At 44.2% G+C, this 16,005-nt stretch overlaps 1 protein-coding gene across 2 annotated transcripts; it reads left to right on the top strand.

Annotated features, from left to right (window-relative positions):
* Nucleotides 1–4,475: 4,475 nt before the first annotated feature.
* LOC124031456 (RNA-binding protein 38-like) lies at nucleotides 4,476–15,434 on the top strand. 2 transcript variants are annotated; one of them, XM_046342695.1, is made up of 4 exons: nucleotides 4,476–4,988; nucleotides 7,767–7,890; nucleotides 8,256–8,310; nucleotides 13,812–15,434. In XM_046342695.1, exons 1-4 carry the CDS (start codon nucleotides 4,776–4,778, stop codon nucleotides 14,122–14,124), a joined length of 705 nt encoding a protein of 234 aa, XP_046198651.1. In that variant the 5' UTR covers nucleotides 4,476–4,775; the 3' UTR covers nucleotides 14,125–15,434. The 2 variants fall into 2 exon arrangements, with proteins under 2 accessions (XP_046198651.1, XP_046198650.1); XM_046342694.1 differs by having other exon boundaries at nucleotides 7,767–7,905.
* Nucleotides 15,435–16,005: the final 571 nt, after the last annotated feature.

The raw sequence follows: 16,005 nt of genomic DNA, 5'->3' as shown, positions 1-16,005 counted from the left end.
ACCTCTCACTCAACGTCAACAAAATAAAGGAGATGATTGTGGACTTCAGGAAACAGCAGAGGGAGCACAACCTATCCACATCAAAAGGGACAGCAGTGGAGAAGGTGGAATGGGGTGTGCTAGTAGGTGAGAGCACCGGTTTGTGTCAAGAACTGCAACACTGATGGATTTCCCATGTGTATCAAGAATGGTCCACTACCCACAGGACATCCAGCCAACTTGACATGACCGTGGGAAGCATTGAAGTCAACATCCCTGTGGAATGCTTTCGACACCTTGTGCAAGTCAATATTAGTAAGGTGTACTCAGTGTTGGTAGAGAACATTGAACAGAACAAAGCTATGTTAATAACTCAATTTTGAAAAAGATGCAGATTGAACCTTATAGTCCCAAGCTCATCACTTCCTGGTCCCTTTATCAGCATCCCATGATTCTTTGAATGCAGGGATGTGGGCTGTCCGGAGTTTGGCTGTTTTGAGAGTAGTGTGATAGAAGTTTTCAGTGCTGCTGTGTAGTGTTAAGTTTGAGGTGGAGATGAACGTACTTTGGTGAGAAAATTGAAAATCATTCCCAGAACAACAGCAAAGGACCTTGTGAAGATGCTGGAGGAAACAGGCACGAAAGTATCTATATCCACAGTAAAACGAGTCCTATATAGACATAACCTGAAAGGCAGCTCAGCACGGATGAAGCCACTGCTCCAAAACTGCTAAAAAAGACAGACTACGGTTTGCAACTGCACATGGGGACAAAGGTCGTACTTTTTGGAGAAATGTCCTCTTGTCTGATGAAACAAAAATAGAACTGTTTGGCCATAATGACCATCGTCATGTTTGGAGGAAAAAGGGGGAGGCATGCAAGCCGAAGAACACCATCCCAACCATGAAGCACGGGGTGGCAGCATCATATTGTGGGGGTGCTTTGCTGCAGGAGGGTCTGGTGCACTTCACAAAATAAATAGCATCATGAGGAAGGAAAATTTATCTGGATATATTGAAGCAACATTTCAAGACCTCAGTCAGGAAGTTAAAGCTTGGTCGCAAATGGGTCTTCCAAATAGACCCCAAAGTTGAGGGAAAATAGCTTAAGGACAACAAAGTCAAGGTATTGGAGTGGCCATCTCAAAACCCTGACCTCAACCCTATAGAAAATTTGTGGGCAGAACTGAAAAAGCGTGTTCGAACAAGGAGGCCGACATACCTGACTCAGTTACACCAGCTCTGTCAGGAGGAATGTGCCAAAATTCACCCAACTTATTGTGGGAAGCTTGTGGAAAGCTACCCGAAACATTTGACCCAAGTTAAACAATTTAAAGGCAATTCTACCAAATACTAATTGAGTGTATGTAAACTTTTGACCCACTGGGAATGTGATGAAAGAAATTAAAGCTGAAATAAATCATTCTAATAATAATAATAATAATATATGCCATTTAGCAGACGCTTTTATCCAAAGCGACTTACAGTCATGTGTGCATACATTCTACGTATGGGTGATCCCGGGGATTGAACCCACTACCCTGGCGTTACAAGCGCCATGCTCTACCAAATGAGCTACAGAAGGACCACATTCTCTCTGCTATTATTCTGACATTTCACATTCTTAAAATAAAGTGGTGATCCTAACTGACCTAAAACAGGGACATTTTACTGGGATTAAATGTCAGGAATTGTGAAAAACTGAGTTTAAATGTATTTGGCTAAAGTGTATGTAAACTTCCGATTTCAACTGTATAAACTTCAAACTGGAGCTAACATGACCATGATGCTCTTTAATTGGCCACTAGGTGGTATGTTTTGTCTTTTAGTTGGCCCCTGCGCCTGCGGTGATGCAGACAGACAGAGAGAAAGGTTGGGAGGTCAGTTGAGGATCAACGCAGTGCAGTTTGATTCATCAGGTGAGTCTTGAATTGGAGTGGGAAAGGAGTCTGATATTGGGGATTTGTCAGTAGGATATGAAGAAGGGGTGGTGGGGAGCTACAAAAGCCATGTGTGAATAGATGCTGGACATGGAGGTGTGACTGAAAGGCCTTATATTGTGGTCATTAGTGTCTCACTGCCAGCCAGGGCCTGGGTACTTAGCAGATGTGCTCCAAAGCACCAAGGATTGGAAGTTAGTGTTACTGTCCACTGGCTCCTCACAAACTGTTCTGTGCTTTCATCAAAATGGCCTTGTCAATTTAAACAAACCAATGTTTCCAGCCACTCAGGTCACCATCCTTCATTTAAAATCCAATGTTTTATTACCTCTACCCGCTCCACGCCATATTTTCATAAATGATGTGGTTGTCAGTGTGTCAAGTTGTTTAATAGTAGTCCAGCTAACACTGTACCATGCTGTACCATGCTCCTGTAGTAAGTAGAGTCCTATGAATGTCTTATTCAGGAGTAATGGTGGTGACCCACAATTCTGGTACTTGCCCTGGCATGTTCTCCAGACCCTAGTCAGCCCTAACTGATGTTCCTCGGAAAACAATTAACCGATCATTTATATACTACTGGAGGTCGCTGTGAACATGGCAACCAGTGTAACATTAAGCCGTGGCTTAAACCGTTAGTGATAAATTCAGAGGGTAGGTTATTCCAAAAAGAAAGGCTTGACTGTTTTTGAGCAATAACTTAACCACAAGAACCTTTCTTTTACGGGATAGCTCTACTCCCCTCCCTATCGTCCTGATAATTGTTTGGGGGGGATTATTATTATTTATTTTTTAATGCAGGGAGTTGGGAAAGGTTACCAAGAAAAAAATGGACAAAACATTGTTATTTATCTTTTACTGTAAGTGTATAATGGTCTGCTGTAGTGGTCATTCGGAAGTAATTATGAAAAATTAACATTACAGTTAATGGGTACAGTAGGTGAAAAACATAGTTGCATAGTTGTCCACTACAGAGGACATTTCTTGATAAGCTCTTATTTCATGTGAAAATTATAACACAGTACTGACAACTCCCTTAACTATTCCTGAGATATTCACTTACTAGAAACAATTTGAATATCAAACTCACAAAATGATGATAAATAATTACACACACTACTTTTAAAATGTCCATCAAATGTGCTAATTTTGATGACAGACATTTTTGCATGAACCAGGAAGATAAAGTTGTCAAGGTCACACCCCTACACGTGATATCAATGAAAAGCCTGCAGAATGTCCTCTGAAAGGGGACAACAGGACTTAATACAGTGGTTTGCATGGCCCCAGAGATATGGCCCAAGAACTGATGTCCACTAGAGGACAACAATGAATTGCTGAGTCTCAGGATGACATACTTGCATATGGTGCTTTCAAGACAATGGGGAACTCAAAAAAAAATATATAGGTCAAATCATGATATAAGTGATCTTCAAGTAGGAAAGTCAGAGCTCTAGAAAAATGCCCAAGTTTCCGACTTGGAATTCGTAGTTGGATAACCGTTAAACGTTTTTTTCCCAGGAGGAGATCTTTTTGGTTGTCGAGTTCCCAGTTGTCTTTTGCGCGTTGAATTCGGAAGTCGGAGATTTCTGAGAACCCAGTTATTTTGAACGTGGCATTATAGCCTACAATCTTGTCTGACTGACACACACCATTTACGAGTGTGTGAACTCCCCCTGAATCATATAACGGCAATGTTTAAGTAAACAGACTAATGCGGTATTTGCACGCTGTTATCACTCTTGTAATCAATGTGAGCCAAGCATTTGTTTTATAATGGGCGCTGGCAAAAATACCTTGTTGATAATAACCTAAAGGGCCTATTATAATGCTATGTATCATCCTCGTTATATGAATGGGCTGACCGGAAAACACGGCCGTCTGTAACCTATTGCTACTGAGGTGTACAATTTGGCTTATAGGCTATCATTATTGTGGTATATACTAACCACATGGATTTCACTAAGGTGAAATCCATGTCATTTGTATATTGGAATCACATGTGTTTGTGCCACTTATATTGAGAACCCCTTGTAGGCTAAGTATAAAAACTGAAATGACAATTTGGAATTTATGAGAATGAGAAGAATGACAAGATGAACTATTAGACACTCACGTTTTAGCAGGCATAATGCGTTTTAGCAGGCATAGTCAAAATAGTGTCACAGTGGAGGTGTCAGTATTGTGACGAGCCATTACAATCAAAAGGCATATCACATGTGCAGCATATGGTCATAGAAAATTGCAAAACAAAATCAAAATGAAGTCAACAAATGTATCTTTATTAAGGTACAACAGATGAGGTAGAGATGTGTTACTCTATTACTACGAGAGTGATACAATGTAACATGTGCGTGAGGCGGGCTGTATAGACCTACAGTTATTACTCGTCTTTGTGCAGTAAAGGACAAAAGCAGGTGCAAGAAGAACGCGTGGGGGCGGGCTTTACTGCGTTAGAAAAAAAATGGCCATCAAGAATCATTGCCCATAGGCCAGTCATCTAAAATGGGCGTGATCAGGTTCGGCGAGTATATAAACTCTCCCGGAACACTTTCAATATAGAGGCAACTCAAGGAACTATTTCGAAAGCGCAAAAACTATTTCAAGCAGTAGCCTATTCGGAAACGCAGTGAACTTGGCAACAAGAAGTTCAAGTTCTGAATCAGGAAAGAAAAAACGTAAAATTGAGAAGCAAGCGAGAACAGACCCCTGTTGCATATTTGAAAACATCTCGAGTCGAGCAGCTAATAGCCTTTTGATGCTGGTCATATCAATAGTTGGTTAACCAACTAGGCTACCTTTTTAGTTAACTGTTCACTAGTCTTTAGCCTAGCTCTCCTATCGGCTCGGCTTGTCAATGCTTTTGCATCAGTTCGGGAACGGAGGCCTGGAAGTGATGCATTCTACAGCAATTCAAAAAGACACTACTTTTACCAAAATTTTCGTGGGCGGTTTGCCCTACCACACTAACGATGCTTCCTTGAGAAAGTATTTTGAGGCCTTCGGAGACATCGACGAGGCGGTGGTGATAACGGACAGACAAACGGGGAAATCCAGAGGATATGGCTTTGTAAGTAACATTGACACTTGTCGGTTATGCGTTTATCCTGCAGCTTGATCAGTGGCAGCACGTGCGTCTTTACGGCGACACCGTAAAATCGAGTTGCCTATACAATGTTAATGGTTGGTCTATTTGTTTTCTATGTATTTGTCATTGGGCAAATGCTCACCACGTTTCCTTCCGCCACCAAGTTATTGTTCCATGGAACTGTCTGTGCTACTTGCCTAGAGGAAAACCGTAATACATGAGGCTGCGCCAAGTACCTGTATAAAAGCACAAAGCAGCAGTTTTTAATCTCAATCTCAAATAATTTATTGGTAATGATTAAGGACCTGGCGGTGATTGTTTTTCAATTAAAATGGTTAAAAATACTTTTTTTTTCTTGGCATGCATTTTCGCAAGCATGAATTTAGCTAGGACTGCCTGTGAGCGGTCTGAGTGGGGAGGGGGAACTGAACTGCTAACTGTTGGTGGAGTTCACTTGAAGACCAATTGAGTGGTCAAACGCTGCCCACCAGGGGCACTGCCATGCAAAACGATCTTGACCAGGGCTGCTTTCAGTACATGTTTATATTCTGGAACATTTACTGTATGAGCAATTCCCATTTTAGAGCTGCAATATGTAACTTTTTGGACGACCTGACCAAATTCCCATAGAAATGTGAGTTATAGATCTTTCATTCTCGTTTTTGTACATTTGCTGAAAACACACTTTTTGTTTATGGTATAGTTATTTCATCGCGTCAATGATTATCTGCACCATACTGGCTTGTTTTGTCACAAACTGAAACTTCAAATGTCAGAAAATGGCGGCGCAATTTAAACGTAGGTCACTTTAAAAAAAAGTTTTATACTTAACCCATTGCATCAAGCAACACCTCGCCATTACACTAAAAGGGCATCATTTTCATTTCACATTCCTATTCCAACCCCAGTGTGGAAATGTATACAAAACTCAGAAAAATCACGTTGACTGCACTGGACCTTGAAGTACAAATGGATATCCCCAGCCGAATACAATGCTGTCGCCAAAGTTGCATCTCTGCGTATTGCGGTCATTCAAACGCATGTCACAATAATTCCTTGCCCAAATGTACGGCTTAAACGCGCAAATGCAGAGAATCGTTTTTTGCCTTGCTGTTATCACAGCTGTAATCAGGATGAGAGATCACACGAGTTATTGATAAGAAGATTATATATCTAAAGTCCCTCTGCTTATCCATTAAAACGGAACACACCACATGCCTTTCCTTTTTTTCACCAACCTCCCGGCACTGGCCCGTGAAGGACTTAGCTCTTATCGTTTATGAGCTCTGCAAGGGCACACACTGAAGTGAGAGCTGCAGTCCTTACTTGCTTTATATGGGGATTTTGGAGCGGTGTGGACATGGGCCCTCCCATTTGTAAACAACTGAAGCACTCAGGCCTTACATGTGGTGTTTATAGAATCATAACTGCGGTTATGAGTTAGAAAGTGGGAGTTCTTTTCTCTCCCAAGATGGAGATGGAAGTTGTGCACTTCCCTTTCCTGTGTCAGCTTAACCAATCACCACAGGTGGGTTTTTGATTGCCATAGATGGTTCCATTAATCATTTTATAAAACCAAATCTTCAGCTCCTAAGATTGACATTATTCAGCCCAAATTCAGATTGTCTGCCAGCTTCTGTAATGACCCTCTGGTAATCAGCCAGTGTGAGCAGAAACCGTAACAAAGAGAATCTGTATGAGGCAGGCAAAAATAAATGCTAATATTTACCAGAAACTTGGAGACTCATCAGCATTAACAGAGGCCGAAGATGGAATGGAAAACTGGTGTGTCGTTTACGCCTCAGCCAGTTGAACTGTTAAGAAAATGTCACATTGTTTACACATCAGCGGTGACCAAAAAACAGTGGAGCTCTGTCATTAATGGCTGCTACTGCTGCCAAATGGGTCTGGTGTTTCAGGTCTGACTGGCTCGGGCATATGAGGGTGCTCGAGGTTGGGAAACAGGTGTTCCCCACCTTGCATGCAGTGGAGGGCAAAAAAACCCTCCGGCTTTATCCCAGTAACCGACAGGGCCAACTTGATCATCCTGTTGCTCACTGCTTGAGTAGCAGGAGGACTTTTAAACACACTCCAATGGTGGATTAGTAGACCCTCTCTAATAGTTTCAGTGTCAACACGGCCTCGCTGCTCATGTGTGTTCATAACACGTCATGGAGTGGGCTCAACCTCTCGTCTAGTCTAAAGAGGTATGCTTTCTTCAACAGACTAGAATAGATCTACACCTTAGATATGTAATCATCTGAGACATCTTGAATTGGCAGAAGGTGATGCTGTCTAATGCTTTGGAAGGAGAGTGAGGGGTGGAGCTAACAATCTCCTTATGCTCTATTGCCTAATTGGATAAGCCCTTGTTATTCATCATTACTGAGACATATTTCAGCTGACTTCTTTGACTGTGCTGCTGACAAGTGGGTGGGTGGCTGATCAAGTCTTGTGGGTTGTGTTTAACTGATAATCACTGCTTTGTTTGCAATTTCCTCTTCTATTCAGAAAGGGGTATTTTTACAGTGGAAGCTGGACAGGGGGATTTCTGTGATGACAGACCAGCAGGGGTTGTTTCTTTTAGTTCTGCTTGGTAGATCAGGGTGGCCCTGTCCTTGACTGACCTTTTCATAGCTTCGCTGCCACAATTCGCAATGAATAGATTTCTACTTTTGACTGTATTACCAGCTAAAGGGGGGGAACTGGTGTCTTTTCAGTTTTGCTAATATTGTCAACGTCTGTGTGATTACATGTCAGGTGACGATGACAGATCGGGGATCAGCAGAGCGGGCCTGTAAAGACCCCAACCCCATCATCGACGGGCGCAAGTCCAACGTGAACCTGGCCTACATTGGCGCCAAGCCCCGCAATATGCAACTAGGTGAGCCGACCAGGGGTGAGAACAACCGCCGGACGCACCAACACCACGACCACACTTGTCACGTACACACACACACCGTATCGGAATGTTTAGACAAATATATGTTGGTAAATGGTACTTCAAATCTAATGTCATACAGAAATGTACAAACCATTTTAATTGCATCTGGATTGACTCTTACGCTTGTGTAATAGGGGACTGGGTTAATGTATAACAAAAACACATTTGCGATCTCTGCATGTTTTGTTTATTATTGGTAGGTTGCTTGAGTTACCCCAGAGTTCAGTGAATTTTGCTCTGCCTCTCCTCTGCATTGTTCTTCTGTAAATGCAAATGTATCTGAAGGGAAGTTTCCTGTCTTCCAGGCATATCCATCGGAGTGCAACCTATTCACCCAGCACTCATCCAGAGGCAGTATGGGTAAGTGAGTGGGTAGTATACCACCTAATTTTCTGAATGACACATTAGGACAGATTTACCCATATGTGCATAATGTATGTATGCTTTAGACTTTTGGCAATTGTTAACTTTTTTGTTTTCAAATGGTCGTAGCATGGTACATTCCATGGGGACATGTGGCGCTCATCCTCTCTTTTAGACCCTCTAGTATCTATCTGGTTGAGTGGGCTCTCACTGAGCAAGGCTCTGGGGCAGAGTGTTTGTCTGTGTTGTAGAAACAGTCTGGAGGGAGGCCAGTCTGTGACTGATGCCCAGGACAAGCGTTCCACTGGGCTTTTAATGGCCATGCCACTGACATTGGATTGACACCACTCGCCCCCTGCTGTTGCAGTGCCCCCCTCAAGTCCTAGCTTTGAAGCCAGGGGTCTAAGCCCTTACATGTTATAAGATCGTGTCAATGGACTTTGGGTGCTTAGAATCCCCCCCTATGTCCATAACGGGCTGGGCGGAGCCCCTCAGGTTCTGAAACGTGGTCATGTGTCTGACAGGTGTTGGCTCTTATTGGAGCTTTTTACACTACCTAATCCCCCATGACTGACTGCAGCCCCAGAGGGAGAGAGGGCACCTGTCTGTTGAGCTCTGAGATCTCTCTATGGGCTTGTGACAGAAACAGGCTGCTCTAAGATGGAGCACACACAGGTGTTCTTTCAGCCTTTCTCCTGCACCCAGACCCTTAACCGGCATGTTATGAAGTGGTATTGTTGGGAGGGATTGAGCATGTGTGTGGACCAGACTGGACCGTAGCATAGTGCTCCTCTTCCACTCCCCCTTCATTTTACCCTATAGTATTTTTCCCTCTTGTCGTCCCCTCCCAGAAGGAGAAGAAACGAGACGAGAAAGACAATGCCCTAACACTGTTTTCTGCTGGGTGTCGGGAGGATGATTGGACTGAGACACTGAAAATTGACACCCCTGTGAGACTGGGGGTGGGAATAAGGGGGGAAGATTAGTAGGTAAGGGTTTTAAGTTGGGGGGTTGCGACAGCTCTTTCTCTGAAGAGGCATTGTGCTTAATGATGCTGTACTTTCACCAGGCGCCACACCTCCTACAGGTGTTACCCACAATGTTTTTTTGCATTCCATTTTTATGATTGCTTTTCTGTATAATTTTGTTTTACTTCCAGGCCAGGATTTGCAATGCCAGGACCTTTTTTTGCATGTAGCCTTAAGTTTGAATGTAGTAGGGCTGTCCCCGGCCCCAAAAAGTTAAACGATCTTGGTCGACCAAGAGTAGTCTATTCTTTGGACCAATGGACTGGCCGAAAATTTTCCATATAGACACCCTATGCGTTTTAATAAAATCGACTACTGTATATGTCGGTTATTACACTGTATATGTCGGCTGCCATTACACTCCCGAAGTTGCTGGTAAATAGGCTACACTGGGTGTTGGCAACCTTTTTTTTCCATTTGGAGTGCCAATTTATCTTAACATTTCTACTGATCTGCGTGCCAATGATGCATTTGAAAATCATATAAATTATACAAATCTCTGTAAAAAAAAATCTATAAAAAAATCGCTTACGTAAAGCCAACAAATAAAAACATTGCCACCTGCAGGTCGAAAATATCTTGATACAAATAAATCACATTGGCCACACAGACTGTCTGCTAGGAACTTGAAATGTTGTATCAACTTGGTCCAGCAGAATGCTTGATCTAACAAACTTGCAGCTCATTTTCCTGTGAAAGTGAGATCTGGACAGACACCGCTAAAGGCTATTTGCGCAAGGGATAAGAAGTAATCAGGTAGACCTATTTTATGTTTCCAGTGGATCAGAGCATGACATTGTTTTCCCTTTCACGCCGAGTGGTTATCGAAAGGGAGAGGGCTGGAAAGATTTTTCAAATGGGCTACATTGAGGAACTATTGTCATTCTCAATGGATGTAGAAACAGACTTGCTGTTTTTTGTAAAGAGAAAGTTACTTTAAGAAGCTCCACAGCTCATTAGTGGTGGTGAGTGATCAGAAATACTATCAGATTCCCAAATGGGCACATTTTATAAGCCTACATTTGCGCATATGAGTTGACAACTCATAAATGGAATGAAATAAACACTTTCTCTCACAGGTGTTGTCTAAGTTGTGCACATTTTGAAGTGGCATTTTATTTTCCCCAGCACAAGGTGCACCTGTGTAATGATCATGCTGTTTTAATCAGCTTGTTGATATGCCACACCTGTCGGTGGATAGATTATCTTGGCAAAGGAGAAATGCTCACTAACATGAATGTAAACGCATTTGAGCGAAATAATAAGCTTTTTATGAACATGGAAAATGTCTTATTTCAGCTTAAGAAACATGGGACCAAACACTTTACATTTTGCATTTATATTGTTTCAGTGTATATTGAATCCATTAACAGAAATTACTGTAACCACACAAACATTGTAGATGAGAAATTATTAGAATTAACGATAAGTTTGCTATTGGTGTGTCGGGCTCGGCCCCCGCCGGGCGCATTTCCTCTGTCGGTGGTGCGCCGCGACCGGCTCTGGGTCGGCTTGGAAGGGCTTGGGGTGAAGGTGGCTACCGGTTTCGGTGCCTTCTCCAATTGATTAGTCCACTGAGACTGGTGTCAATCAAGATGCGCAATAAAGGGGCCTCCCGAGTGGCGCAGTGATCTAAGGCACTGCATCGCAGTGTTGCAGCATTACCACAGCCTGGGGTTTGATCATTACCGGCTGTAGCCGGGAGTCCCGTCATCCGGGTTAGTGGAGGCTTTACTTGGCTCATTGTGCTCTAGCAACTCCCTGTGGCAGGCCAAGTGCCTGCAGGCTGATTTCGGTCATCAGTTGCGCAGCGTTTCGTCTGACACATTGGTGATTCTGGATTAAGTGAGCGGGTGTTTCGGCGAATGCATGACTCTACCTTCGCCTCTTCCGAGCCCTTAGGGGAGTTGCAGCGACGAGACGAGGGTAAAAATTTGTTTTTATCGACTGACAAGCTATTGACCAAACAATCGACCAGTCGACTAAATGGGGTCAGCCCTAGCATGTTGGTCAGAACTACGTATTGGCAGTGGATTTATTTGCCATGAAAGCCCAAATGTAACGGATTTATCCTAGCTAGCAACATTTAGCATGAATTGATGAAGCCCTTTGATTTGTTCACCGCGACGAAAACATGAGGGCTAGGTCAGGTAGTCCATCTGCTTGGTGCGGCAGTCCCTTCGCCCTGCCACAAAACCAAATGACCCCGATCCCTCCATTCCCAAGACCCCCACAGGCCTTGTGATGTCAGATGGCCCAGGGAGCTCTGCTTCCCTGTTTCATCTTCTCCTTTTCTGCCTCTTCTCTCACTCGGTTTCTCTGCATTCACATCTCATCCTCTCCGTATAGTAATTTCTATTAACTTTTCTATCAAAATGATTGAAGCATTTACCATTTTGTTGTACTTCCTACTAATGTACATCAGAAAGGTCATCTTGATCTAGCTCGAGGTCTGTGGCCACAGAAAGGAGAGGCTCATCTCCGTGTGTGAATGTGCGTATGTCCGACAGGCTTCATGTATAGTCAACTGTCTGTGCCTGTCTGTGTGGGTGTCTGAATGGTTCTTTGTGAGTAGCTGACCGTTCTGTACCGTTAGAGGGGAGAACAGTGTATCAGCATGCTCTGTTCCCTCTGCCATGGGCTCCTGGTTGGGTCATATTATCTCTGTCTATAGTGTTCATGTTTTTATTTTTGTGTGGATTATTGTTGGTCTATACCACTCAGCAGACCTCTTGTCCTGACTATTAAATGCCTACCTACACAGAGAAAGACTTGCTATGTGTGTGAACCCAGGCAACACTGGTCTCGACTTCAGTATCATATCAGCATGTCTTCAGACGTTGCAAAACAGCTTAGCCACTAGCTGTATTCATCACCCTGAAGGATGGAACAATCCCAATAGTATCAATGAGGATCCAGCTAATGAATACATGTTGTTAACCTCCACTATCCTCCCCAACCCCCTTATGGTTGCTCTGTGCTCCCAGCTGAACAGTGTGCCGGAAGGGGAGTGAAGATACCCGAGGTACAGGCTTCGTTCGGCCTTGTCTGGCGGCTCCCAGGAGGAGGGTGGCAGGCAGTTGTGACTGTTCCCGCCCCTCTCTAAGGTGCCAACGATGGCTTGAGAGTGCAGTGTGTTGTGATGGTTTGGAGTGCCTTTATTTTTCCCTGTGTGTGTGATATGACATGAAAAGGTTATGCTGATTAGAGTGCCTATTCCCTATTATGGCATGGTTTGCAGTGGTGACTTTGGTTGCTGTTTTAAAGTTTCAGTGTGGGGCTGAAGGGTTTGGGGGTGTGGCTGGGAGAGTGTAAGGCAGGGTGCTATTGGATGTTGTGAGTATGTCCTGTCACTCCTGCACGCTTCCCCTTTGCTGTGTTTGAGTTGATGGCTGTCTTCCATTGCTTCATTCCCACGTCTTCACTCATGACCACTGACCTGAAAGGACGCGGGTGAACACAACATGGTGGTAACTCATCCAGTGGCCATGACGTTAAGAGGCAAGGAAGGGAAGCCTTTGGTGTATTGAAACTCAGCTGAGAAGTGTTGCGTTGTGTGCTGTGACTGTACCATCTTGTCTTTACCTTCTTTCACTCTGACCGTACTGCAGTCTCCTACCAGACACTCTGTGTGAAGACCGTTCCCCATTTTACTCTCCTCTGAGCTCTGCTTTTTGCTTGTGTGCTTTTGCAGTGAGCGAGTTTCTCTGTTTCCCTCGAGCTGCAGTATCAAGGAGGGGGGGGGCACAACCCCAGAGGAACAGACCCTAGAGGCACTTTGAGGCCCGGTTAAAAATATCGCCCCAACTCTTGTCTGTCTCCCCATGAATGATGTGCTGCTAGACTGAGACTGGAGGAGAATGAGCTGTCTAAACACAAATCCTCATTCAGGGAGGGAGAGCTTTGAGTACATGAGATCCAACTGGCTAATAGACTGCCTTGATAAGTACTCCCCATCTTTCAACCATTGATGCCCAATGTAGCTTGCACTCAAAAACAGGAACCAGAACTCCATCAAACTTCCCCTTTGTGAGCAAGTGTGTGTGTGTGTGTGCGTGCAGACATTGGTTGGAGTGTGCTCAGTGAGTGAAGAGCAGCAGCTGTTAAAACACTAGCTGGTGTCTGGGCTTGAAAACCTGCCAGTAACGGCTGTCTCTCTTCTCCCCACTACCACACCCTTTCTCTCTCAGGGGGCTTACCAAACAGGTTTTGTAGTTTTTTTTTAAGTGACGAGGGATGTTGATTTCTTCTCATTACCTCGCTCTCTTTGCACATTAGTAGTGGGTGGTGTGGCATCTGGTTAGTTTCCCCACCACTGGATGGGATGTACTGGGCTCAGCACAACTCTACTGTATTGAAGACTTGCTGGAGAATGTAAATGACACCATCCAGGCCTAAAGCTTTCTTTGCTCCTGTCCTTCATTGTATGTTCAAGTGTGTAACTAATGTCCTGTTGTCTGTGTTCTCCAGGTTGGCCCAGCAGTATGTGTATCCACAAGCCTTCATCCAGCCCAGCCTGGTTCTCCCCTCTCAGGTGTCCTCCTCCACCCCCTACCTGGACTACAGTGCTGCCTATGCCCAGTACGCCCAGGCAGCCTTTGAGCAGTACCCCTACGCTGCCTCCCCAGGGTTCCTGGGCTACGGCTACACCCCCAGCCCTGCCACCGCCCCCTCCCAGGCCCCTGCTTCTGTTCATCAGACTCTCCCCACAGGGGCAGGCCCAGCCCCCAACTACTTACAGTACGCCCCCCAGCAGCATGTTCAGCCAGACCGCATGCAGTGAGGCGAGGCAGGATGCAGGGAGTCCTGTAGGCCGCCTGGGGAGTCACCCTGTGCTGCCCCTGCCAGGGCTTCCAGGGAAGGGCTGGAGAAAGCGGGACTATTGCACTATATAGAATGAGCCCTCCCCTGAGTTTGGGGTGGGGGGGTTGGGCTAGAATAAAATGCATGGTTGCTTCAGAGGGCTTCCAGAAACAGACACTTCATTTTTATTATTGGTCTTTATTGTATTAATACTAGTATCCTTTATCAATGTAATTATTAATTGTTTTGTTTCAATCAGTGGAAACCTTCAATGTCCATGGTACATATCTGTGTTTTGGAGAGAGCTGAGGGGGGTGGTGGGCTTACTTGGACATTTGCCCCCTCCCCCCTCTTTACCAGGGCATGGGGTTGGCGACGGCACTGCTGCTTGGGTACACTGGGAATTGGAACAGAGGTGGGAGGCATGACGCCAACTGTTTCCATCCACACCAGAGCAGACAAGGATTCTGCCTTCTCATACCCCCAGTGTTATTGCTCCAACACCATGGGGGGCATGACTCTGTCTTTCAGAGGTCATCACTAAATGGAGAACGAAGAGATCCTGGGATCCCCTTATTTGAGTCGATCAATCGTTAGACATCAGGACGACATTTATTTTCATGAAAGATGCCTTAATAAAACTCCTGTTTTTACAAACACTCCTCCTTTAACCCCTTCCTTCACTCACAGAGCCACAGGGTAGTTTTCACATGGCCTGACTACATATTTATACCAGACACTTGTAGTCTATTGACTCACTTTGTCTTGATTGTTGTAGATATCATATGCAGGAAGTGGGAGGAGGGGTCAAAGAGCATTGGGTATTTTATGTAAGGCAGCTGATGTAACCAGTGCCAGCATATTTTGTCGAACTGTTCATCCAGGATTGTCAAATTTTGATCTCAGAAAGGACATGTACAGTATTTGTAAGTGTTTCATTATCAAGTACATTTACAATATTTATATTTTGAGGTATTTATAGGAAATTCTGTAGCTTTTTTGTAACTTGGTCTTGTTGCACTGAAGTCCTACAACTTGGTAAGTGTATGTGCAGATCCATAATTTGTCTTCATTTGATGATGGCCATATTTGTATTTTCCATGTTCCCTCTGAACCAATGGATTTGCCTGTATGCACAATGCTAGATGCTCTTTTGTAGCCCCAGTTTCACTGCTGCTGGCTGGGATCAGACACTCTGTAGACTGTTTCAGCAAAATGTCATTTCCAGTCCATTCAAAGAAGCCAAACCAAAAAAATCTTGGAAAAATAAAGAATTTGTATTTAAAAAAGGTCTTGACTTGTTTCCTTATTAAATATTTTTTAAATCTAACTTGATACCCACAACTCTATGAAGTGCAGATAACATTGGACTCTATTAGAAATGACTAAGGTTGACTAGAGCTACAAACTAGCTCCTGTTGGGGTGAGAGGGTTCAATTGCTAGTGTGTGTGACAGTCGTTATCACAGTGCTGTGTGTTCTGGCTGCTTTGTGGTTGGGGGTAAGGGCTCTGTGAGCAGAAGACCGTACTTTATCAGCCCACAACACTACCACCTGCCAGGGCCACGGGGTGTTGCTGAGGACATGACAAGCTTGGAACTGTAGAGACAGAAGGGGAGGAGTTTATTAGTACAGTAAGTGGTTAAAAGCACAGTCACCCTGGTTACCGTGCTTATTTTAGTGCATCGTAACAATGTGAGTTGTCGAATATAAACGGTTTACCTGGTTGGTTCCCTCTATCTGCGCTTAAGTCCTTTGTTTAACAATTTGAGCTGTTTTATTTTACCAGACCACACATCAGAGATGCTGGCGGAGTCTTGTAAAACGGCTTGGAACATGTCAAGTACAAGGTTGTGAAGCCT

Source organism: Oncorhynchus gorbuscha, linkage group LG03, assembly GCF_021184085.1.
Source record: "Oncorhynchus gorbuscha isolate QuinsamMale2020 ecotype Even-year linkage group LG03, OgorEven_v1.0, whole genome shotgun sequence".
NCBI lineage: Eukaryota > Metazoa > Chordata > Actinopteri > Salmoniformes > Salmonidae > Oncorhynchus > Oncorhynchus gorbuscha.
Note: the sequence above shows the minus strand (reverse complement) of the source record. Positions and strands in the feature narration are given on the sequence as shown.

Excerpts from the sequence above, each read along its gene's own strand:
- LOC124031456 (XM_046342694.1), top strand. The coding sequence starts at position 4,776 with ATGCTTTTGCATCAGTTCGGGAACGGAGGCCTGGAAGTGATGCATTCT. Across the intron at positions 4,989-7,766 it reads AATCCAGAGGATATGGCTTT|GTGACGATGACAGATCGGGG; the intron begins GTAAGTAACATT and ends ATTACATGTCAG. Across the intron at positions 8,311-13,811 it reads CTCATCCAGAGGCAGTATGG|GTTGGCCCAGCAGTATGTGT; the intron begins GTAAGTGAGTGG and ends TGTGTTCTCCAG.